The following is a 23610-nucleotide window of genomic DNA, read 5'->3' on the forward strand; positions in this document are numbered from 1 at the left end:
AGGCTTAATACTGCAAAAGGTCATATAAACAATGGTTATTTCACCACTCTCTAGTTCTACAATACTTACAACTCTTCTATGAAAGGAGACAAGTCGTGTACGGTGCTCTTTCTGAAAATCGAGCAGTCGGTTTATTTGGTTGAATTGCCTCTTGAGTAATTCCCCTGGTTCTAAAAAGAACAACTCGGCATCAGGTTTCATCTGAAAGTTAAAATGAGGACTTGAATCATCAGTTTTTATTGGTGTAATTCAAGCCAGCTCCAAGAGAAATGAATATTGGTATGTGAAAAGAGAAATAGAGCTAAAAGAATAACCATTCATAGATAAATTGGTAAATAGAAAAATGAGCATACTGTACTTAAATAGTAATACACAGTACTTCCGAAAATAAGGCAATGGGCCATGCTAGAAATAGGAATGAATGGCGAGCGATTGTGACGCAGTTCCGGTAGGCCCTGCTGCTGCCTCCGATGCCTTAGATGACCGCGGAGGTAGCAGCAGTAGGGGATTCAGCATTATGAAGCTTCATCTGTGGTGGATAATGTGGGAGGGTGGGCTGTGACACCCTAGCAGTACCAGCTGAACTCGGTTGAGTCCCTTGTTAGGCTGGGAGGAACGTAGAGAGTAGAGGTCCCCTTTTTGTTTTTGTTTCTTTGTTGATGTCGGCTACCCCCCAAAATTGGGGGAATTGCCTTGGTATATGTATGTATGTATGTACCTCTAAATTATGAGTATCCGCATCATAAACACTGCCAAGAATGCCTAGCACCTACTGTATTAGGTACTGAGGTTTGCAAACCAAACTATGGGGCCATTTTTTACTTATGGGTCAAAAGTTTTTGCTTCAAAGGGTGGTCAACGAGAAACTCAAGTTAGAGTCGCTTGAATAAAGTAGCTGCTGATTCTCTACCCAGAGCATGGTATATGATACTGCCAGATTTATAGGCACTTGATATTATAGTAATGGTACTCTGTCAAAATGAATTTAAGGAAACAGGCTTAACATGATAGTTTGGCACAATGGTCGACATTGTAATTAGTTGGTTGTAGAGACCAGTCGTAATATATCTTTTCTCTCCTAATGCGACCTATATCCTCGACTCATAATTCAAGACACTGTTGGGGCAGGGAAGACGCATCAGCAACAGAAGTAATGGTGGAGTACAAGGACTAGAGGCAAAGGAACTTGACTATTTGCGGTGGATGCACATGAAAAAAATCTTTGTAATTTCAACCTCACCTTGGGTTGGGGTTGGATCCAAAGGGTTTGAGCCATGGGGCACAGCCAGGGAGGCCCTTCAGCAGAGAGGGGCAAGTGAGAAAATCCCAACAGTTACACGATACGTTACAAGACAAGAAGGTTGAATAGCAAGGTAAATTTTATTAGTATCTTTCTGAAAGCAAAGCTTTATAACTCTTGGAACGTAAGTTGCCTTGACACCTAATTTCTGAAGATATTTTACAATGCCAAACCTCCATGTTGTATATATACCTCTCTATGGCAATTTGCATTTTGGAATGACAGAATTTTGTTCCAAAGTACTTTTGTTAAAACCAAAGTCAAATTGAATCAGCTAATACAGTGCTTTTTCCTAAAACCAGCATCTGACCATTTTTTCTGTTAGTTAACATACAAGTGGGCTGTGGCATCCTAGCAGTACCAGCTGAACTCGGTTGAGTCCCTTGTCAGGCTGGAGGAATGTAGAGAGTAGAGGTCCCCTTTCTTGTATTGTTTCATTGTTGATGTCGGCTACCCCCCAAAATTGGGGGAAGTGCCTTGGTATATGTATGTATGTAACATATAAGAAGCATATTACGATTACTGGCCTTGTTAGTTACGGAATATCTTTCCATGACTTGCAGATATGAATTTTAACTGTAACTGTCCAACTGTTGCCAAAAACTCCACAATGATTATGAAAATTCACACATTTACAGAAATGCAAACCAGAAAACCTACCTTGGATGACAATTGCATGAACTGGCACTTCATCTTGCAGACGGTGCATTTTTCCTGAGAGTCAGCTGTAATAAGAATTTCAAATTATCAATATGGTAATACATAACAGCACTTGACATTCATATAAATTTACATCAACATACACACAAAAATAGCAAAAAATAATTAATCTACTTACATAATATATCTATAAATATTAACAAGTTATCTAAGATCACCTTTCATTTATCTACAAACTTGCCTTAATAAACCATTTACAGTTCCCAATTAGCAATTGTTCTGTAACTGGAATACAAACCTACGCTATTCATTATGGGTATTACTTTCCAAAAAGTTGAAAGGACAAGCAATTAAAATCTAGCGAGGGTTACCTACCCATCCGCAGGGGGCAGGGGGTTAGCTAGCTACCCCCTTCACTCACACACCTGTGACTTTGCTTCACTTTACTTTTGGCTCGAAGGTTGAGCGGTTGTTGCCACTTTTCCTCCTTGCATATTTTGGACTGCCATTAATCGTTGTCTTTTTCTACTTCTATATATATGGAAAACATTCTTAATGTTTTTAGATATATACAGGCGGCTTTCCTTACAGGGCATTTTGCTGCTTGTGTGATACTGCAGTACGGCAGGTTCTAAAGGATGTATAACCTTTCCCCTTTAGACATCGGTCATCCCATTGGCAGATAGCCTTCCGTGTGACTCGGCCACCGCAGAAGGGGAATCGTCATCTTTTGGATACTCTTGGTGAACCACATTGAGGTGCAATGGGGAGGAAGTCCCCTAGTCAGAAAAGTAATATAGACTCCTCCTTAGTTGTTAGGAAAGTAATATAGAAGAAAACTGGGGAAGTGGGAACGGAGGTAAATCAAAAGGTTGAAAGCTAGTGCAGTTTGGAGATGAGGGAATGCTGCTAAGACCTTTTAGTAATTCGTACAATGCAACTTGAGAGGAGCAGTGACGTCACTACCCCTCAATGAGGTGATCGATTACATACAATAAGACTAATTTCAGCACTATGAAAGTTTCAGTTCTAACCCACTGCCTGGTCCAAAGTGATGTTTACATACATCAATAATATTTTCCTTGACTTCATTAGTTCTACTGTATTTACTTTATGTTTTGCTAATGTTACTAGTCTTCTAATGAATGTAATATTTCCTATTTCTATTCCTCGTGTCTCTGCTTCACTTATATTGTTTGCTATATTCATTCAAACTGTCATCGTACATTTTTACTTAACATTTTCAAGCATGTATAATGCTATACCGCTATTGGGTGAACTGCTACCAACAATATGCTTCAACTGAAACATTAAGTATTACTACACTTCTTTTCATACATTCATTTTTCAATATTAAACTTAGCCGGTGATCATATAGCTGTCAGCTCTGCTGCCCGACAGAAAAACCTAAGGACAAAATACGCCAGCGATCACTATACAGGTAGGGGGTGTTCATCAACAGCGCCATCTGTCGAGCAGGTACTCAAGTACTCCCAGTAAACACAGAACCAATTTTCTCTCTGTCGTGCCACTGGCAAGACCTACTAAATACGCTGTTGCTTTCTGGATTGATTTTCACGTTATTTGGTGAAGTATTCATTTCTGGTTATTAGCTTTCGCTGTGCAGAGGTTATCTTCAATACTTCCTTGCATTCTTTTATTGAATTTTGGATTATTTGTTGACGACTTGGATAGATTTTGAATCCCCCCTTTTGACTAATTCAAGATGTCTGACCCTTCTCAAGTCCCCAAATACAGGAAGTGTAGTGCTAGGGACTGTTCAAGGCGTCTTCCGAAGGCCTCTATCGATCCGCACACCATTTGTTCCAATTGTCGGGGTAAAACCTGTCAATTGGAAGATCGATGTGAGGAATGCGTTAGGCTTTCGGAATTCGATTTTCAAGAATTCCTGAAATATTCACGTAGGCTAGAGAGAGATAGAGTCAGGAGGAGTTCGTCTCGCTCAGTTGATTTTTCCTCTCCCCATGCCCCACAACCTATTCCTTCCCCTGTAGTGGTTACTCCCGACCCCCCTTCTTGCACTCATCAACCTTCGATGGCAGATATGATGCGTGCCATCCAGGCTCTGGGTGAGAGAGTCGAGTCATTGGCGAGTGACCGCAACCAACTCATGGCTGACGTCAGGGAGTTGAAGGGTAAAAGTGCAGTGGGAAGTGAAGTGAGTGTTAGTGCAGTGAAAAGTGTTAGTGTTACGCATGAGGGTGCGTCTGTTCGTGCCTGTCGTCATCCCAGTCCGGGACCTCTTGCAAGCTCCCAAGCCCAGGGGAGAAGCAATGTCGTACGACCAAAGGGTTCGACAGGCTTTAATCTGCGGACAGACGTTTCCCTCCGTGGTTTCGGACGTATCTTTCCTAGATCGCCCCACCCACAAGAAGACGAGTGAGCCCGTTCATTCCTCGTCTGCGGAAGAGGTTTCACGCCAGAAACGATGGACCAAGGTCTCACGGCCTCTTAAACGCAAGGTCTCTTCCGCGCAAGTCCAACGGCCCAGGTGTAGCCACTGGGTCAGTTCGGACTCGCTGCAGTCTTCCGACGACTGCACACCTCCTAAGAGAGGCAAAGTGGTACCGCAACAGGCAGTAACACCGTCTGTTGCCGCACCTGCTGCTGTAGACCCTAAGTGGTCTTTGCTACAGTCTATGCAGACTCAGTTAGCTTCTTTCATGCAGGAGTATCGTGCGGAGAAGGTTGACGCTGCACCCGTTAGCCTACAACCAACCACGGTTGTGCGCCCAGTAGACGCTGAGGCTGCCTGCTCCCGCACTCCAGCTGTGAGAGTTCCACCACCCATGCGCAGTCGACCCTGCCAGACTCATGTTGACGTTCACCGACGCACGGAACCCTCCGTTGACGTTCGCGTGTTACCACAACAACAGGAGGGTGGAGTTAAGTTGCCGTGTTTTGACGCTGTGAGTCAACCTCTGCAACCCACTGTGGTTTCCGCTACTCGACCGCAGTCAGGAGTAGACGCCTTGCGTCCCCACACAGCTATGGTTGTTGCCAGTTCACAGACTGACCAACAGTTTCATGACGTTGGGTCCAGTGCAGCCACGCATGCACCCGTGCTGCCGGACTCAGCCGACCAGCTTTTACCTACTCCTTTGCCGATTCCTCCTCAACATTCAGACGATGGACTCTCTGATGATGACGACGCTGCACATCTTGACGACCAACACACGGACATCGACGAACCCAAGACCACGCCTCCCTCCTTAGACTTTAGGAAAGTGCTTGCGCTGTTCAAGGATTTATATCCTGATCAGTTTGTGTCTGCAGCACCACGCTCGCCTCCCTCTGAGTTCGCTTTAGGCATGCAGTCATCCGCACCTGCCTTTACGAAGCTCGTACTCGCTCGCTCGTCCAAGAGAGCTTTAAGAGTACTGGGAGATTGGTTGCAGTCCAAAAAGCAACTTGGGAAGACAGCCTTCATGTTTCCCCCGGCCAAGCTTGCTTCCAGATCTAGCGTCTGGTATGCCACGGGAGAAGTTCTCGGCTTGGGAGTTCCTGCCTCTGCCCAGGGCGACTTCTCAAGTCTGGTAGACTCTCCCCGCAGGCTAGCCATGAGACGCTCCAAGATTTGTTGGACTCCTTCGGATATGGACCATCTAATGAAAGGAGTATTTCGAGCATTCGAAGTCTTTAACTTTTTGGACTGGTGTTTGGGAGCGTTGAGCAGGAAGACCTCCCCTTCTGACAAGGAAACTTCCATGCTCATTATGTCCTGCATGGACAAAGCCATACGGGATGGTTCTAGTGAGCTTGCGGCTTCTTTCGTGTCCGGGGTCCTCAAGAAGCGGGATCACCTTTGCTCCTTCTTGTCAGCTGGAGTCACCCCATGTCAAAAGTCGGAACTTATGTTTGCTCCTCTCTCGAAGTGCCTCTTCCCTGAGGAGTTGATCAAGGAGATTGCCGCCTCCTTGATCCAGAAAGACACTCATGACCTGGTTGCGTCATCCGCACGCAAAGCCACCCCTTTGCCCTCCGTGCCTAGACCCAGGATGGACACTCCAGCGTCAAGGTTCATTCCGCCCTTTCGTGGCAGAGCCTCCAGCAGAGGAGGTGCTCGTGCCGAAGGTCAACGTGGGAGCAAGAAGAAGGGTTCCAAGTCCTTTAGAGGCAGAGTCTGACTGCCACCTTCTTCAGACAGCAGTGGGAGCCAGGCTCAAGAACTACTGGCAGGCCTGGGAGAACAGGGGCGCAGACGCACAATCTGTGAAGTTACTCAGAGAGGGGTACAAGATTCCATTCTTGCGCAAGCCCCCTCTAGCAACAACTCCCATCGACCTCTCTCCCAGGTACAGAGAGGAGGACAAGAGACTAGCTTTGCAGCAAGAGGTGTCTCTCTTACTACAAAAGGGAGCGGTAGTTAAAGTCCGGGACCATCAATCCCCGGGCTTCTACAACCGTCTCTTCTTAGTCGTGAAGAAGACAGGAGGGTGGAGGCCGGTGCTAGACGTCAGTGCTCTGAATGTCTTTGTCACAAAGCAGACGTTCGCCATGGAGACGACAAAGTCGGTTCTAGCATCGGTCAGGAAGGAAGACTGGATGGTCTCGTTAGACCTAAAGGACGCTTACTTTCACGTCCCCATCCACCCAGATTCCCAACCTTTTCTAAGGTTCGTTTTCGGGAAGGTTGTATACCAGTTTCAAGCCCTGTGCTTTGGCCTAAGCACGGCACCTCTTGTTTTTTACGAAACTGATGAGGAATATTGCCAAATTCCTGCATTTAGCAGACATCAGAGCCTCCCTCTATTTGGACGACTGGCTTCTAAGAGCTTCGTCAAGTCGTCGCTGTCTGGAGAATCTAAAGTGGACTCTGGATCTGACCAAGGAATTGGGTCTCCTGGTCAATATGGAAAAGTCCCAACTCGTCCCATCCCAAACTATAGTGTACCTAGGAATGGAGATTCAGAGTCAAGCTTTTCGGGCCTTTCCGTCGGCCCCCAGAATCAGCCAAGCCCAAGAATGCATCCAGAACATGCTGAAGAAGGACCGATGTTCAGTCAGACAGTGGATGAGTCTGATAGGGACGCTTTCATCACTGGACCAGTTCATCGCGTTAGGGAGACTCCACCTCCGACCCCTTCAATTTCACCTAGCTGTTTACTGGAGAAAGGACAAGACGCTAGAAGCGGTCTCGATTCCTATTTCCGAGAAGATGAAGTCTTCACTGACTTGGTGGAAGGACAACATTCTCCTCAGGGAGGGTCTGCCACTGGCTGTTCAGACCCCCAACCACATTCTCTTCTCGGACGCATCGGACACGGGCTGGGGTGCGACATTGGACGGTCGGGAATGCTCGGGCACGTGGAATGCGGATCAAAGAACGTTGCACATCAACTGCAAGGAGCTACTGGCAGTTCATCTGGCCTTGAGAAGCTTCAAGTCCCTCCTTCTAGGCAAGGTGGTGGAGGTGACCTCCGACAACACCACAGCCTTGGCGTACATCTCCAAGCAAGGAGGGACTCATTCGATGACGTTATACGAGATCGCAAGGGACCTCCTCACCTGGTCAAGAGATCTAAACCTGTCTCTAGTAACGAGGTTCATTCAAGGCAACATGAATGTCATGGCAGACCGCCTCAGCCGGAAGGGTCAAATCATCCCAACAGAATGGACCCTTCACATGAATGTATGCAAGAGACTATGGGCCTTGTGGGGCCAACCTACCATAGATCTATTTGCAACCTCGATGACCAAGAGGCTCCCAAGTTATTGCTCGCCGATCCCGGACCCAGCAGCAATTCATATAGATGCCTTTCTTCTGGATTGGTCCCATCTAGACCTTTATGCATTCCCCCCGTTCAAGATTGTCAACAGAGTACTGCAGAAGTTCGCCTCTCACGAAGGGACAAGGTTGACGTTGGTTGCTCCCCTCTGGCCCGCGAGAGAATGGTTCACCGAGGTACTGCAATGGCTAGTAGACGTTCCCAGAACACTTCCTCTAAGAGTGGACCTTCTGCGTCAGCCGCACGTAAAGAAGGTACACCCAAGCCTCCACGCTCTTCGTCTGACTGCCTTCAGACTATCGAAAGACTCTCGAGAGCTAGAGGCTTTTCGAAGGAGGCAGCCAGAGCGATTGCTAGAGCAAGGAGGACATCCACTCTTAAAGTCTACCAGTCGAAGTGGGAAGTCTTCCGAAGCTGGTGCAAGTCGGTATCAGTATCCTCAACCAGTACCTCTGTAACTCAGATAGCTGACTTCCTTTTATACCTAAGGAAGGAAAGATCTCTTTCAGCTCCTACAATCAAGGGTTACAGAAGCATGTTGGCAACAGTCTTCCGCCACAGAGGCTTAGATCTTTCCAACAACAAAGATCTACAGGACCTCCTTAAGTCTTTTGAGACCTCGAAGGAGCGTCGGTTGGCCACACCAGGTTGGAACTTAGACGTGGTACTAAGATTCCTTATGTCAGAAAGGTTCGAACCACTTCAATCAGCCTCTTTTAAAGATCTCACTTTGAAGACCCTTTTCCTCGTCTGCTTAGCAACAGCTAAAAGAGTCAGTGAGATACACGCCTTCAGCAGGAACATTGGATTTTCATCTGAAACGGCTACATGTTCCTTACAGCTTGGTTTTTTAGCCAAAAACGAACTTCCTTCTCGTCCTTGGCCCAAATCGTTCGATATTCCAAGCCTTTCTAATTTGGTTGGAAATGAACAAGAAAGAGTCCTATGCCCTGTAAGAGCTCTTAAGTACTATTTGAGACGTACTAAACCATTACGAGGACAGTCAGAAGCTTTATGGTGCGCTATTAAGAAACCTTCTTTACCTATGTCGAAGAATGCAGTTTCTTATTACATCAGACTTTTGATTCGAGAAGCTCATTCCCATCTGAATGAGGAGGACCATGCTTTGCTGAAGGTAAGGACACATGAAGTTAGAGCTGTCGCAACTTCAGTAGCCTTCAAACAAAACAGATCTCTGCAGAGTGTAATGGATGCAACCTATTGGAGAAGCAAGTCAGTGTTCGCATCATTTTTACCTTAAAGATGTCCAGTCTCTTTACGAGAACTGCTACACCCTGGGACCATTCGTAGCAGCGAGTGCAGTAGTGGGTGAGGGCTCAACCACTACATTCCCCTATCCCATAACCTTTTTAATCTTTCTCTTGAAATGTTTTTTATTATTATTATTATTATTATTACTTACTAAACTACAACCCTAGTTGGAAAAGCAGTATGCTATAAGCCCAGGGGCTCCAACAGGGAAAATAGCTCAGTGCGGAAAGGAAAAAATGAAAATAAAATATTCTAAGAAGAGTAACAACAATAAATATCTCCTATATAAACTAGAAAACTTTAACAAAACAAGAGGAAGAGAAATAAGATAGGAGAGTGTGCTCGAGTGTACCCTCAAGCAAGAGAACTCTAACCCTAGACGGTGAAAGGCCATGGTACAGAGGCTATGGCACTACCCAAGACTAGAGAACAGTGGTTTGATTTTGGAGTGTCCTTCTCCTAGAAGAGCTGCTTACCATAGCTAAAGAGTCTCTTCTACCCTTACCAAGAGGAAAGTGGCACTGAACAATTACAGTGCAGTAACCCCTTGGGTGATGAAGAATTATTTGGTAATCTGTGTTGTCAGGTGTATGAGGATAGAGGAGAATATGTAAAGAATATGCCAGACTATTCAGTGTGTATGTAGGCAAAGGGAAAATGAACCGTAACCAGAGAGAAGGATCCAACGTAGTACTGTCTGGCCAGTCAAAAGACCCCATAACTCTCTAGCGGTAGTATCTCAATGGGCGGCTGGTGCCCTGGCCAACCTACTACCTATTGTTGTTTTTTGGGTTGTCCGGAAGGCTAAGAAGCCTTTCGCATCCTGGTTGATTTGGCGGGTGGTCAAATTCTTTTCTTGAGAAGCGCCTAGATTAGAGGTTTTGATGAGGTCCTTTAGTATGGGTTGCAACCCTTCATACTTCAGCTCCTAGGAGTCGCTCAGCATCCTATGAGGATCGCGAGGCTCAGTAAGGAAGACGTACTTAAAAAGGCAGAGTAATTGTTCAAGTCGACTTCCTTACCAGGTACTTATTGATTTTATGTTTGTTATTTTGAATAACTGCTAAAATGAAATACAAAATACTTAGCTCTTAATGTAAACATATAATGCTGGTCTCTACCCACCCCCCTGGGTGTGAATCAGCTATATGATCACCGGCTAAGTTTAATATTGAAAAATGTTATTTTCATTAGTAAAATAAATTTTTGAATATACTTACCCGGTGATCATATATTAAAGGACCCTCCCTTCCTCCCCAATAGAGACCCAGTGGACCGAGGAGAAAATTGGTTCTGTGTTTACTGGGAGTACTTAAGTACCTGCTCGACAGATGGCGCTGTTGATGAACACCCCCTACCTGTATAGCGATCGCTGGCGTATTTTGTCCTTAGGTTTTTCTGTCGGGCAGCAGAGCTGACAGCTATATGATCACCGGGTAAGTATATTCAAAAATTTATTTTACTAATGAAAATAACATTTTAACACAAGTTCTATAACTGCTTTTTTTTATATTTCAACTGTAATTTCTCATAATTTTCCACAAAGTTGCCCAACTCCTTAATATTTTGATGCTCAAATTTCCAAGCTAATTCTCTACCAAATATAAAAGGTGCCCTTCAGTTCGCTTGTCAGTGTGTGTGCTCAGTTTTGTATGAGAGTTGCTCGTGCTGATATTTCTTCCGCTATGGGACAACTTTCGGCACTTACTTCTCCCAGTGAGATCGAGCAGAGGTAGAAGGTGTGTGAACACCAATATGGAGTACCCAGACACGTCCCCAGAGTTGATTGCGCCGATGTTCCTTCCCACTAAGAGGACAATTTTTGGCGCTTACTATAGAAGGAAGGTTCCTTGTACTGAACTCTCTCCCCCACGAGGAGGAGAAACAAAAAGAGCCATGCGTACATGACCCCTATCGACCAGTGTTCCTGGATCTTACTGTTCTCCTCTACAAGTAACAGCAAACACACTACTGTATCATGAAGATGATACAGAAGAGAAGAAAGAACTTGATGTTTGCCTTCTACAGATTACACAGGCCGATGACAACACTCTCGGGGGAAAGAGACCACAGCAGCTCTATTAAGAGACAGCACAACCAGGTGATTAGTCCTTAGTGCGTTTCTGGAATAGGGACCACACGAAAGGCAAGAAGTGTGGTGCCTTTGCCTTCATACTTGGTAGCAGCAAAACCTCCTTCCTCCGACATAGCACATCAATGTATATGAATTGCCAACCTCCTTTGAATTACGTTATTGTTGTCGACTCAAAGCCACACAAGAGTGGGAATAACAGCTAACAGGAATGCTTTCCAGCAGAATAAAAGAATATGGATATCGACAGGTTTGCACAGAAAATTGTCACACAGCTAGTTATTGAGAAACTGCAAATCCTTCCTTCCTTCAATATGTTATTTTTATTAGTAAAATAAATTTTTGAATATACTTACCCGATAATCATGTAGCTGTCAACTCCGTTGCCCGACAGAATTCTATGGAGGGATACGCCAGCTATCACAATACTAGAAGGGGGTGTACTTACCAGCGCCACCTGTGGCCAGGTACTATAGTACTTCTTGTTGACACCTCCTCAATTTTTCCTCGGTCCACTGGTTCTCTATGGGGAGGAAGGGAGGGTCGATTAAATCATGATTATCGGGTAAGTATATTCAAAAATTTATTTTACTAATAAAAATAACATTTTTCAATATTAAACTTACCCGATAATCATGTAGCTGATTCACACCCAGGGGGGTGGGTGAAAACCAGTGTACAAGATTAAAGGATAGCTAAGTATCCCATATTTCATATAACAGTTATCTCCAATAACAATGAAATAATAAGTACCTGGTAAGGAAGTCGAATTGAACCGTTACTCTGCCTCTTTTTTAAGTTCGTCTTCCTTACTGAGCGCAGCGTTCCTCTTGGAGGCTGAATCAACCCAAAGGTGCTAAAGTATATAGGGTTGCAACCCCTACTAAAGGACCTCTACAAAACCTCTAACCCAGGCGCTTCTCAAGAATGAATAGACCACCCGCCAAATCAAAAGGATGCGGAAGGCTTCTTAGCCTACCGTAACAACCATAAAAACAACAATAAAAGCATTCAAGAGAAAGGTTAAAAAAGGTTATGGGATTAAGGGAATGTAGTGGCTGAGCCCTCACCTACTACTGCACTCGCTGCTACGAATGGTCCCAGGGTGTAGCAGTTCTCGTAAAGAGACTGGACATCTTCAAGATAAAATGATGCAAACACTGACTTGCTCCTCCAATAGGTTGCATCCATTATGCTCTGCAGAGAACGGTTTTTATTAAAGGCCATCGAAGTAGCTACGGCTCTTACTTCGTGGGTCCTTACCTTCAGCAATGCAAGGTCTTCCTCCTTTAAGTGAGAATGGGCTTCTCTAATCAGAAGCCTTATATAATACGAAACCCCGTTCTTGGACATGGGCCTCGAAGGTTTCTTGATGGCACACCATAAGGCTTCTGACTGTCCTCGAATAGGTTTAGACCTATTAAGATAATACTTGAGAGCTCTGACAGGGCAAAGAACTCTCTCTAGTTCGTTACCTACCATGTTGGAGAGGCTAGGTATTTCAAACGATCTAGGCCAAGGACGTGAAGGAAGTTCGTTCTTTGCTAGGAATCCGAGCTGAAAAGAACATGTTGCAGATTCGGTCGTGAAACCAATGTTCTTGCTGAAGGCATGAACCTCACTGACTCTCTTAGCTGTTGCAAGGCAGACGAGAAAAAGAGTCTTGAGGGTAAGGTCCTTGAAGGAAGCTGACTGGAGAGGTTCGAACCTAGGTGACATAAGGAACCTTAAGACTACGTCTAGGTTCCAGCCTGGAGTGGATAGACGACGCTCTTTAGACGTCTCAAAAGACTTAAGAATGTCTTGAAGGTCCTTGTTGGAAGAAAGGTCCAAACCTCTGTGGCGGAGAACTGAAGCCAACATACTCCTATACCCTTTAATCGTAGGGGCTGAAAGGGATCTCTCATTCCTAAGATGTAGAAGGAAGTCAGCTATTTGGGTCACAGAGGTATTGGTAGAGGATATTGAATTGGCTCTACACCAGCTCCGGAAGACTTCCCACTTAGATTGGTAGACTCTACGAGTGGAAACCCTTCTTGCTCTGGCAATCGCACTGGCTGCCTCCTTCGAAAAGCCTCTAGCTCTAGCGAATCTTTCGACAGTCTGAAGGCAGTCAGCCGAAGAGCGTGGAGGTTTGGGTGCAACCTGTCTACGTGAGGTTGACGTAGAAGGTCCACTCTTAGAGGTAGAGTCCTGGGGATGTCGACTAGCCATTGAAGTACCTCTGTGAACCATTCTCTTGCAGGCCAAAGGGGAGCAACCAGCGTCAGCCGTGTCCCTTCGTGCGAGATGAATTTCTGCAGAACTTTGTTTATTATCTTGAACGGTGGGAATGCGTAAAGGTCGAGATGGGACCAGTTCAGTAGAAAAGCATCCACATGAACTGCTGCAGGGTCTGGAACAGGGGAACAGTACAGCGGAAGTCTCTTGGTTATGGAGGTGGCAAACAGATCTATGGTAGGTTGACCCCACAAGGTCCAAAGTCTGTTGCACACACTCTTGTGGAGGGTCCATTCCGTGGGAATGACCTGATTCCTTCTGCTTAGGCGATCTGCTGAGACGTTCATATTGCCCTGAATGAACCTCGTGACCAGAGTGAGGTTTAGACCTCTTGACCAAATGAGGAGGTCCCTTGCGATCTCGTATAGGCTCCTCGAATGGGTCCCTCCTTGCTTGGAGATGTAAGCCAAGGCTGTGGTGTTGTCTGAGTTCACCTCCACCACTTTGCCTAGCAGGAGGGACTTGAAGTTCAGCAGGGCTAAATGAACTGCTAGTAGCTCCTTGCAGTTGATGTGGAGTAATCCCTGTTCCTCGTTCCACGTTCCCGAGCATTCCCGTCCGTTCAAGGTCGCACCCCAGCCCGAGTCCGATGCATCTGAGAAGAGATGAAGATTGGGGGTCTGAATAGCCAACGATAGGCCCTCCCTGAGAAGGAGATTGTTCTTCCACCACAGGAGAGTGGTCTTCATCTCTTGGGTGATTGGGATAGAGACTGCTTCGAGAGTCGAACCCTTGTCCCAATGAGCTGCAAGATGGAATTGAAGAGGGCAGAGGTGGAGTCTCCCTAGCTCGACGAACAGGGCCAGTGATGAAAGGGTCCCTGTGAGACTCATCCACTGTCTCACCGAGCAACTGCTCCTCTTCAGCATGCTCATGATGCACTCTAGGGCTTGGCTTATCCTGGGGGCCGATGGAAAAGCCCGAAAATCCTGACTCCGAATCTCCATTCCCAGGTACACAATGGATTGGGAGGGAATGAGCTGAGACTTTTCTATGTTGACTAACAGACCCAGTTCTCTGATTAAGTCCAAAGTCCAGTTGAGATTCTCCAGACAGCGACGACTCGTGGAGGCTCTCAACAGCCAGTCGTCTAAGTAGAGGGAGGCTCTGATGTCCGATAAGTGTAGGAATTTTGCTATATTCCTCATCAGATGAGTGAACACCATAGGAGCTGTGCTTAGGCCAAAACACAGGGCTTGGAATTGGTAGACAACCTTTCCAAAAACGAATCTCAGGAAAGGTTGGGAGTCTGGATGAATAGGAACGTGAAAGTAGGCATCTTTCAAGTCCAACGAGACCATCCAGTCCTCCTGCCTGACCGCTGCTAGGACCGACTTCGTCGTCTCCATCGTGAACGTCTGCTTGGTGACATACGCGTTGAGCGCGCTGACGTCCAGCACCGGTCTCCAACCTCCTGTCTTCTTGGCCACAAGAAAGAGACGGTTGTAGAAGCCCGGGGATTGATGGTCCCGGACTATAACCACTGCCTTCTTCTGCACAAGTAGCGACACCTCCTGGTGCAATGCTAGCCTCTTGTCCTCTTCTTTGTAGTTGGGAGAGAGGTTGATGGGAGATGTGGTCAGAGGTGGTTTGAGGCAGAATGGAATCCTGTAACCGTCCCTCAGCCAACTGACAGACTGGGCGTCTGCACCTCTCTTCTCCCAGGCTTGCCAGAAGATCTTGAGTCTGGCTCCTACTGCTGTCTGGAGATGCGGAGAGTCAGTTTTTCCCTTTAGATGTCTTGGAGCCTTTCCTAGACTTGCTCCTGGAAGAGTCTGGACGGGAGCTTCCTCGGCTGGGGGCTCTACCACGAAAGGGCGGTATGAACCTCGTAGCAGGGGTATCAGCCACTGGGGAGCGATAAGTCCTGGGGACTGAGGTAGCAACCTTAGACTTACGAGCCGATGAGGCTACAAGATCGTGTGTGTCCTTTTGTATCAGGGCAGCAGACAAGTCCTTAACCAGCTCTTCAGGGAAGAGGAACTTCGAGAGCGGAGCAAAAAGGAGTTGTGACCTTTGACAAGGTGTAATGCTGGAGGAAAGGAAGGTACACAGCTGTTCCCTTTTCTTCAGAACCCCTGATACAAACATCGACGCAAGCTCACCAGATCCATCTCTAATGGCCTTATCCATGCAGGACATTAATAGCATGGCAGAATCCTTGTCCGCAGGAGAGGTCTTCTTGCTGAGGGCTCCCAGGCACCAGTCTAGAAAGTTGAACATCTCAAATGCTCTAAATACGCCCTTCAGTAAGTGATCAAGGTCTGAGAAGGTCCAGCAAACCTTAGAGCGCCTCATTGCAGTTCTCCGAGGCGAGTCTACCAGACTTGAGAAGTCAGCCTGGGCAGAGGCAGGTACTCCCAAGCCTGGTGCTTCTCCTGTGGCATACCAAACGCTCGCTTTCGAAGTGAGCTTAGTCGGAGGAAACATGAAAGAAGTTTTGCCAAGGTGTTGCTTAGTCTGCAGCCACTTCCCTAAGATCCTTAACGCTCTCTTAGAGGACCTTGCTAGGACTAGCTTAGTATAGGTGGACTTAGCTTGCTGAATGCCCAGCGAAAACTCAGATGGCGGAGAGCGGGGAATAGCAGAGACAAAGTGGTCTGGGTAAACCTCCCTAAGCAGAGCCAAGACCTTACGAAAGTCAATAGACTGTGGAGAAGGCTTGGATTCATCCACGTCTGACGAGGGATCCAGGTGTGCCTCCTCATCATCAGAAGCCTCATCACCAGAGTGTAGCGAAGAGATCGGACAAGAATGCTGAACAGCAGAGTCAGAACGAGTAGGAACAATATTAGTGGTTTCCTCTTCAAGTATCTGTTGAGGGAAAACCTGAGGCTCAGACTGCAAAGGCTGAACAAAAGACGAAGCAGAAGGAAGGCGCATGGGTGGAGGAGGCTGACTCCTAGCATGAGTGGTTGAACCCAAGGGTTGCGCTTGCTGAGCGGTTGGCGGAAGCGGAGTAGCAAGTTCCTGTTCCTGTGGTGTGAGCGGAGCATGATGAGGTAGAGGCTGCGCAGAACAAGGTAAATGTCTCGCAAGCTGAGGCTCCTGAGGCGCAAGGCTAAGGAGTTGTGGTGCTAGCCTTGTGGAGGGTTGAGCTCGCTGCAGCGAGAGCTGAGGAGACTGACTCATGGACGGGAGAGGTTGTTGTACCTCAACCGAGTGTTGCATCACTGGTGGAGCAGCAAGTGGAGGCGGAGGAAGAGAGGTATAATCCTCCTGATCCCATTGTAAAGGTTGCCTTAAGGAAGGCGGAGGCTGAACACCACTGGGAACAGCAAACTCAGAACGTGGCTCAACATCGTACGCCTGGCAGGTGGTACTGCGATCAGGCGGAGCGAGCGTAGGCGGAGCGAGCGCAGGCGGAGGGAGTGCAGGCGGAGGCGGAGGCGCAACACTCTCAGCCCGACACTCACGCATCAAGTCCGAAAGCTGTGCTTGCATGGACTGTAGTAGAGTCCACTTGGGGTCGGCAGAAACTACAGTAGGCTGAGGTAAAGCCTTAACAGTCGAGCTCTGTTGTGGCAGAACCTTACTCCTCTTGGGCGGAGTGCAGTCGACTGATGACTGCGGCGAGTCAGAGCTGAGCCAATGACTGCAGCCTGGCTGAGCACTCGCGGACTGGACTCTGCGTTTAAGTGGTCTCGAGACCTGAGTCCAACGTTTCTTCCCTGACAGTTGATCAGCGGACGAGAAAAAGACGGGCTCAATCGTCTGCAGGTGGGAGTGACGGTCTTTGGGAGACACGCCCGCAACCACCGAGGATACTTCTGTGCGCCGAACAAGGCCTGCCGAACCCTTATGCCCTTCGACATTGCTTCTCCCCTGGGCTTGGGAGCTTGCAAGAGGTCCCGGACTGGGAGGACGACTGGCTCGCACAGAAGTATCCTCACGCACCACACTGGCACTGACACTAGCACTTGGCACTGCACTGACACTAGCACTCGTCACAGCACTGGCACTAATTCCACCCACTGCACTCTTGACCTTAAGTTCCTTGACTTCGGCCATCAGAGACTTATGATCACTTACCACTGACTCTACTTTATCGCCTAAGGCCTGAATAGCACGCAAAACAACAGACATATCAGGCGGAGGGCAAATAGTAGGTTCGGGGGTAGCCACTACAGGGGTAGGAAAAGGTAGGGGATCATGAGGTGAGGAAAAAAGTGAAGAGTGAGAAGAACTCCTCCTAACTCTACCTCTCTCTAACTTAGTTGAATATTTCAAAAGACGGACAAATTCAAGTTCCGAAAGTCCGGCGCATTCCTCACATCGATTTTCTAACTGACAGGGCCTGTCCCTACAGTCAGAACAAGCGGTGTGAGGATCTACCGAGGCCTTCGGAATACGCCTATTACAAGACCTACATCGTCTATGGGTGGGGGCTTGTGAAATGTCAGACATCTTGAATCAAAAGAGTTAGCCAAGTGGGGTTTCAAAATCAAGCAAAAGATCGTTAACCGTTAAATCAGGACTAAATAATAGCTATCTAAGCTAATATAGAAGTTTTCCAGTAAAGCGACAGCCGAAATCTGAGAGAATACTTCACCAAAAGCCGTGAAAATACTCGAAGATCATAAGCGTATCCCAGAACGTCTTGCCGGAAGCACGACAGAGGAAAAATTGAGGAGGTGTCAACAAGAAGTACTATAGTACCTGGCCACAGGTGGCGCTGGTAAGTACACCCCCTTCTAGTATTGTGATAGCTGGCGTATCCCTCCATAGAATTCTGTCGGGCAACGGAGTTGACAGCTACATGATTATCGGGTAAGTTTAATATTGAAAAATATTCCTTTCATACGATGATTCGCCAACACATTCATCTATAATAAATAGCAAAAGATTAAAAAATTCAAATGAGGATGCCAGAAGTATGTCTGTACTATAGCAACTGAAAGCAAAGTAGGAGCTCAGTGGCCTGTCGTGTGGAAGTGGCTTATCCACCACCTGCCAGATAACCGTTGCCACCTTGTTGAGTTCTGACAACCGTATCTAGGTTTGCTTGTAGTATAACCTTATCAAAGGACAAAGGTTTGTACTCACATAGGAACAAATATTACTAAATTTTTTTGGAATAAAGGTCTATTCCTTTAGTCATTAATGCCTTTAAATAAGGTTCTTGACCAATTGATTCTAGTACAAGCAAAACCTCAACCTTATATATGGACCCGTATTTGTTCCTTGTACATTATAAGCCATCACAAGACTTATAAATTATGCTATCACAGTAGCATTACGAACGAGATGGTCAGAATGACCATAAAAGACTGTAATAAGAACCCTTTCTTGAATAGTGAGTATAGCTTACAATCTACCTTAAGATCACCTAATTAAAATCCTATTTAAATTGTTCTCAAATATGTTAAATTTGTTCAAGGATTCATCTCTAGAAACCAGAACTAAGAGTAAAAATTTTCCCAGGGTGACTTGAAAATTTTCAGTTGATCACTGTATTTCCCAAGACTAAAAAGAAAACTTTATGAAGAAAATCTTGTAAATAAAAGATCAAAAATTTTAAAATGTTATTTACTTCTTACCTTGCATCAAACATATATCACAAAATAAGTGGCCACAATTGCTGAGCACAAATTTCCTCTCCTTCTCATCCCCAGGCTGTCTACAACAGGTGTTGCAATTTATCCAATCCATAGCTGATAATTCACTGTTACACACTTCTTTGTAAAGGACGAACTCTGAAAAAAAGAAACGTTAAATATTCACGCAAAAGGGCATATTAAGAGTAATTAATCTAGAATAGAGAGAGATTAGTTCACCAAACATTTAACTGAGCTCCACAAGGCACTAGAAAAGTTGGAAGACCCAGGCCTACATGGTTAAGGACTATAGAGCGTGAAGTATGAGATGATGAATGGAGAAGTATTGAATTAAAAGCTCAAGATAGAGACAACTAGCGTAACCTAACCAAGGCCCTTTGTGTCAATAGGCGTAGGAGGAGATGATGATGATGAAATAAAATAGAAAACACCAGTACAGTACTGTACCGAATCACCTTTTCTAAGTGATAAAGAACTCAAATTATGGAAAAATGCAAGAGATTGCAAGGCTGACTACTAAATGTATATTTCTATTACAATCAGTAAATTCAAAGCTCTTTACCTACAAATTCCATAATGCCTGGTATGTGAAAAAAGTTATGGTGCTGTTAAAAAACAAGGAAAAAAGTTATAAAGCTTGATGAGACTTCCACCATTAGGAAAAACCCTTTCTCTCACTTATACTCCATCAGTTACTACAGGTACCATGGGTACATGATCACTGCAGATAATTGTATACAGGTACTGCATATGTATACACCAACTAAAGCATTTGAGATAATTCCCTAGAGAAAATCTCTTCCATCTTGAAGACGTTTGGAGGTCTTTTCCGAGATGTTTAGATATCTTACCTGAAGAAATCAGGCAAATATTTAAAGAAACAGCATCCTTTTCAATTGATTTTCAAAATAAGATTAAAGATTAAAAGCTACCCTATCGTATTACCTGCGCCAAGGAAGTTGGATGGAGGTTATGTTTTCGACCCTGTTTGCGTGTGTTTGTTTGTGAACAGCTTCCTGGTCACAATTCCAATTGTAGAGTAATGAAACTTGCAGGGATTAACAGTTATGCAAAAAGATGGAAATGATTAAATTTTGGAAGGTCAATGTCAAAGATCAAGGTCAACATCAAGCAAAAGGTGGAGAAGTAAGCTGTCACGGCGGAGGTCTGTGCTCTACCGAGTGCCCCTCTAGTTTATAGCAGTAGCTATTGATGCAGAGTAAAGTAAATTTCTGTACAGGTGCACACCAACAAAGATTTTACAGTGAATTACTTTGAGAAGGAGATTAAATACAATCAGATCTTTGTTTGTGGGACAGTGAGGAGGATGTCGAGACATGATAGGTGAAAGCTTTTCGTCATCTCATAAAATTTTAACGACAGATATCTAGTTTTATCTATACTGTACTGGTACTGAAATAAACAGTAAGTACGAAGGGAAAGACTCAGGACTATATGCAGAGTGATAGTAAAGTTTCAAAAATATTAACGAGATGTCTTATTACAGTATTACATCAAGGAATGTCAACAAAAGTTTAAAAACTGCACTGGTGTACCCTTTATTATTTAGCCAAGCAAGGACACTCAAGAAAACAAAACTAAAAGGGAAGGATAATCACAAATTTAAGTAACTTGTAATCTAACTAACTATACAACCTGAGATCTTTAATAGCAGTACCAGCCGAACTCGGTTGAGTCCCTCGTCAGGCTGGGAGGAGCGTAGAGAGGAAAGCTTAACTTTTTTTTTTTATTTGTTTGATGTCGGCTACCCCCTAAAATTGGGGGAAGTGCCTTGGTATATGTATGAATGACTTCAAAGAAGCTGAAGGCCAATAAGCTTTTTGATTATATACGTAAACTTAAGTTGCCTATAGGGTGGCGGGTAGGTCCCACCCACAATGTGATAATATATTCAAAACACAAATATCTCTCTATTGAAAATTGCAGAATGAAAATAGTTAAACCTGATAGCATTCCATAATCGAATATAAAATGCATTTCTATTCATGAAAGGTGGAGAAACCCTCACTTTGTCCTTGAACCTGACCTTTGACTTAGGAGTTGCAAGGTAGTTGGGGCAGACAGTGTAAGTTATACAGTAACACTCCGCTCTATGTCGCTAATTGGTTACAAGAGACCGAAAGAAAGTAATTTTTTGACGTAGAAATTATTTTTGCCATACAGCACAAAGTGACTAAACTGTATGTTTCTTATAAATGTAATGAATATGAAAAAAGTACTTATAACCTACTATCATTTCATAAAAACAGATACTTACACTAATATGCTTCCACGTGAAGTACAGTACGGTACCTTCATTGGCATTATACGATGTAGAAACAGACATAAGGTCAGGTAAAATGGCGTAAAGAGGTTTCTATTTCTCCTTAGAGATGAGCAACAAATAGGAACTGACTTATGTTGAAACAAAGTAAAATTAGGTATTACCGTACTTTAAGAAGATTACAAATTACTTTTAAATTTGTCTTGTATTTCTATATGCAATAGAAACTTTCGACCTTTAATGAGCCACTCCTTCTAAGGAGGGCATAAGTCTCTTAAACCCATCTGGGTGGTTAAAAAACCTGGGATGTGTCACTAGACTTCAGTCCTGCGGAGGAGCAAATGGAGCCCTTAGGCTTATAGCATCCTGCTTTTCCAACTAGGGTTATAGCTTATCTAGTACTGTAATAATAATAACAATAATAATAATAATAATAACAATAACAATGGCTCCTACACCCCAAGAAAGGGGAAGTACAATGAGAAAACAGCTAGACATTCTTATCTTTTATTCCTAGAATTACGTTGCAGCCAGTATCTTAGACGAGACGCTTCTAGTCCCACGACGGAGCTAAGTTCACTACGGTCAAGCACCTATCACAGGTACTTATCTTCAATTTTTGAAGAAAAAAAAATTGGAAAAGCATGGATACATATGCTGAAAGTAAACATCTGTTCTCCACCTTACAGCTTGGATTTTGGAACAGACTTAGTTTGGTAATCTTCAATCAAATTCCTATGTTGCACAAAAATCCTTTCATTATACATGAATGGGTTTAATCTTCATGCTGCTATTATAGACTCTTTGTTTTCAAACTCAAACAAATGAAAGGCAACATCATTTTATACAAAACGCTGGAACAATCGCTTAACACTAGAAATGGTCATTCATTTCTTCCTTGCAACTTTAACGGAAACACTTTGTTTTCCCATAAAGGTAATTCAGAGTTATTTTAGTGTTAGCTTTGGATAAGGAGTGGTTATAAAGGGGGGAGGCAAAGGCCTTCCCGTTGAGGGGCGCGACTCATAACCTCTACTGGGAATTTACAAAATTCAGGATATTGCATTTCTGGCTTGGAGAACGTGTATATTTCATATTTCAAAGTATTTTTAATGAAAACAAGTTATTCCATCACTAAAACATTCTTTTCTTATATTTACGTACCACTTCCGGTTCCTTAATCAACACTTTTCTAACCAGAGTACCCATTAAGGAAAAGAATTGTGTCAGTATCCTATTCTCTCTAACCCCTCATAAGAGGCTCTCGGTTTTCTGTGTGTCTCAATCGCAATGTAAGCAAATTTTGCTACCCATTTTTACCTCCGCCAACGAAGTTGAAAGGCGGTTATACACCCGCTCTTTGTGCGTGTGTTTGTGAACAGTTTCCTGGCCACAATTTCAATTGTAAAATAATGAAACACGCAGGGATTAACTATTATGTCGAAACCTGGATATTATAAAATTTTGTAAGAACACAGTCAAGGTCAAGCGAAAGCTCAAGAAATAAGCTGCCGAGGCTGAGGTCTACACTCTAGTGAGTTCCCCTCTAGTTCTAGATCACTGTACCATTGTATTTCTGTCTACTCATTCACATATTTACAATTTTTGTGTTATAGTTATGCAGAAAGATGCACAGTGTTGGAGACTATAACTAAATATGACTAAAGCTTGAAATTTCCCGGAAAATACAAAGACGTGAATATGTTATACTTGTCACATTTTATTCATATGTGGGCCTTTAGCACGTATAACGGACATGTTTTTCTGGATTTGAGGGATGGGGCTCATCAATGCTTAGTAAATAATCTTGAAATACTGTACAAAGATTATGTCCTTATGATCCCCAGTATTGAGGAATATTAGGCAACTGCCAAAAGTTGATACTTATGCTCACTTAGGTCATTTCAACCAATCTCTACAATAAAAACTTTGAAGCCTGCATTTCTTTATCAGCTCGTTCATATACTTAAAGGAAACTCCAAAATCAAACCACTGTTCTCTAGTCTCGGGTAGTGCCATAGCCTCTGTACCATGGCTTTCCACAGTCTTGGGGTAGAGTTCTCTAGCTTGGGGGCACACTGTTCTAATATATTTTTCTTCCTCTTGTTCTTATGAAGTTTTCATAGTTTATATATTAAAGATATATTCTGATGTCGTTACTGTTCATAAAATATTTTATTTCAATTGTTCATTATATCTCTTGTAGTTTATATCCTTGTTTACTTTCCTCACTAGGATACTTTCCCTGTTGGAGATACTGGGTTTATGGCATCCTACTTTTCCAACTAGGGTTATTGCTTAGCTTATTATAATAATTATAATAATAAAAATAATAACTTACAATTTTTAGTTTATGGTTATGGTGAAAGAGTCCCAAAGTTTCAGAGACAATAATTAAATATGAATAAAGCATG

The 23610-nt window shown here is 44.3% G+C and overlaps 1 protein-coding gene across 3 annotated transcripts in view; it reads right to left on the reverse strand.

The window, feature by feature from the left end:
- The window catches only part of LOC137653766 (RING finger protein 212B-like), a 45451-nt gene that overhangs the window by 20178 nt on the left and 1663 nt on the right, over positions 1–23610 (reverse strand). For all 3 annotated transcript variants that reach the window (XM_068387393.1, XM_068387394.1, XM_068387392.1), the window contains exons 2-4: positions 18895–19050; positions 1961–2025; positions 70–201 (exon numbers count right to left, since the gene is read on the reverse strand). In XM_068387393.1, the coding sequence (XP_068243494.1) occupies positions 70–201; positions 1961–2025; positions 18895–19006 (309 nt within the window). In that variant the 5' untranslated portion in view covers positions 19007–19050. The remainder of the gene's footprint in view (positions 1–69; positions 202–1960; positions 2026–18894; positions 19051–23610) is intronic.

This window comes from Palaemon carinicauda, chromosome 14 (genome assembly GCF_036898095.1).
Source record: "Palaemon carinicauda isolate YSFRI2023 chromosome 14, ASM3689809v2, whole genome shotgun sequence".
Taxonomy (NCBI): Eukaryota; Metazoa; Arthropoda; class Malacostraca; order Decapoda; family Palaemonidae; genus Palaemon; species Palaemon carinicauda.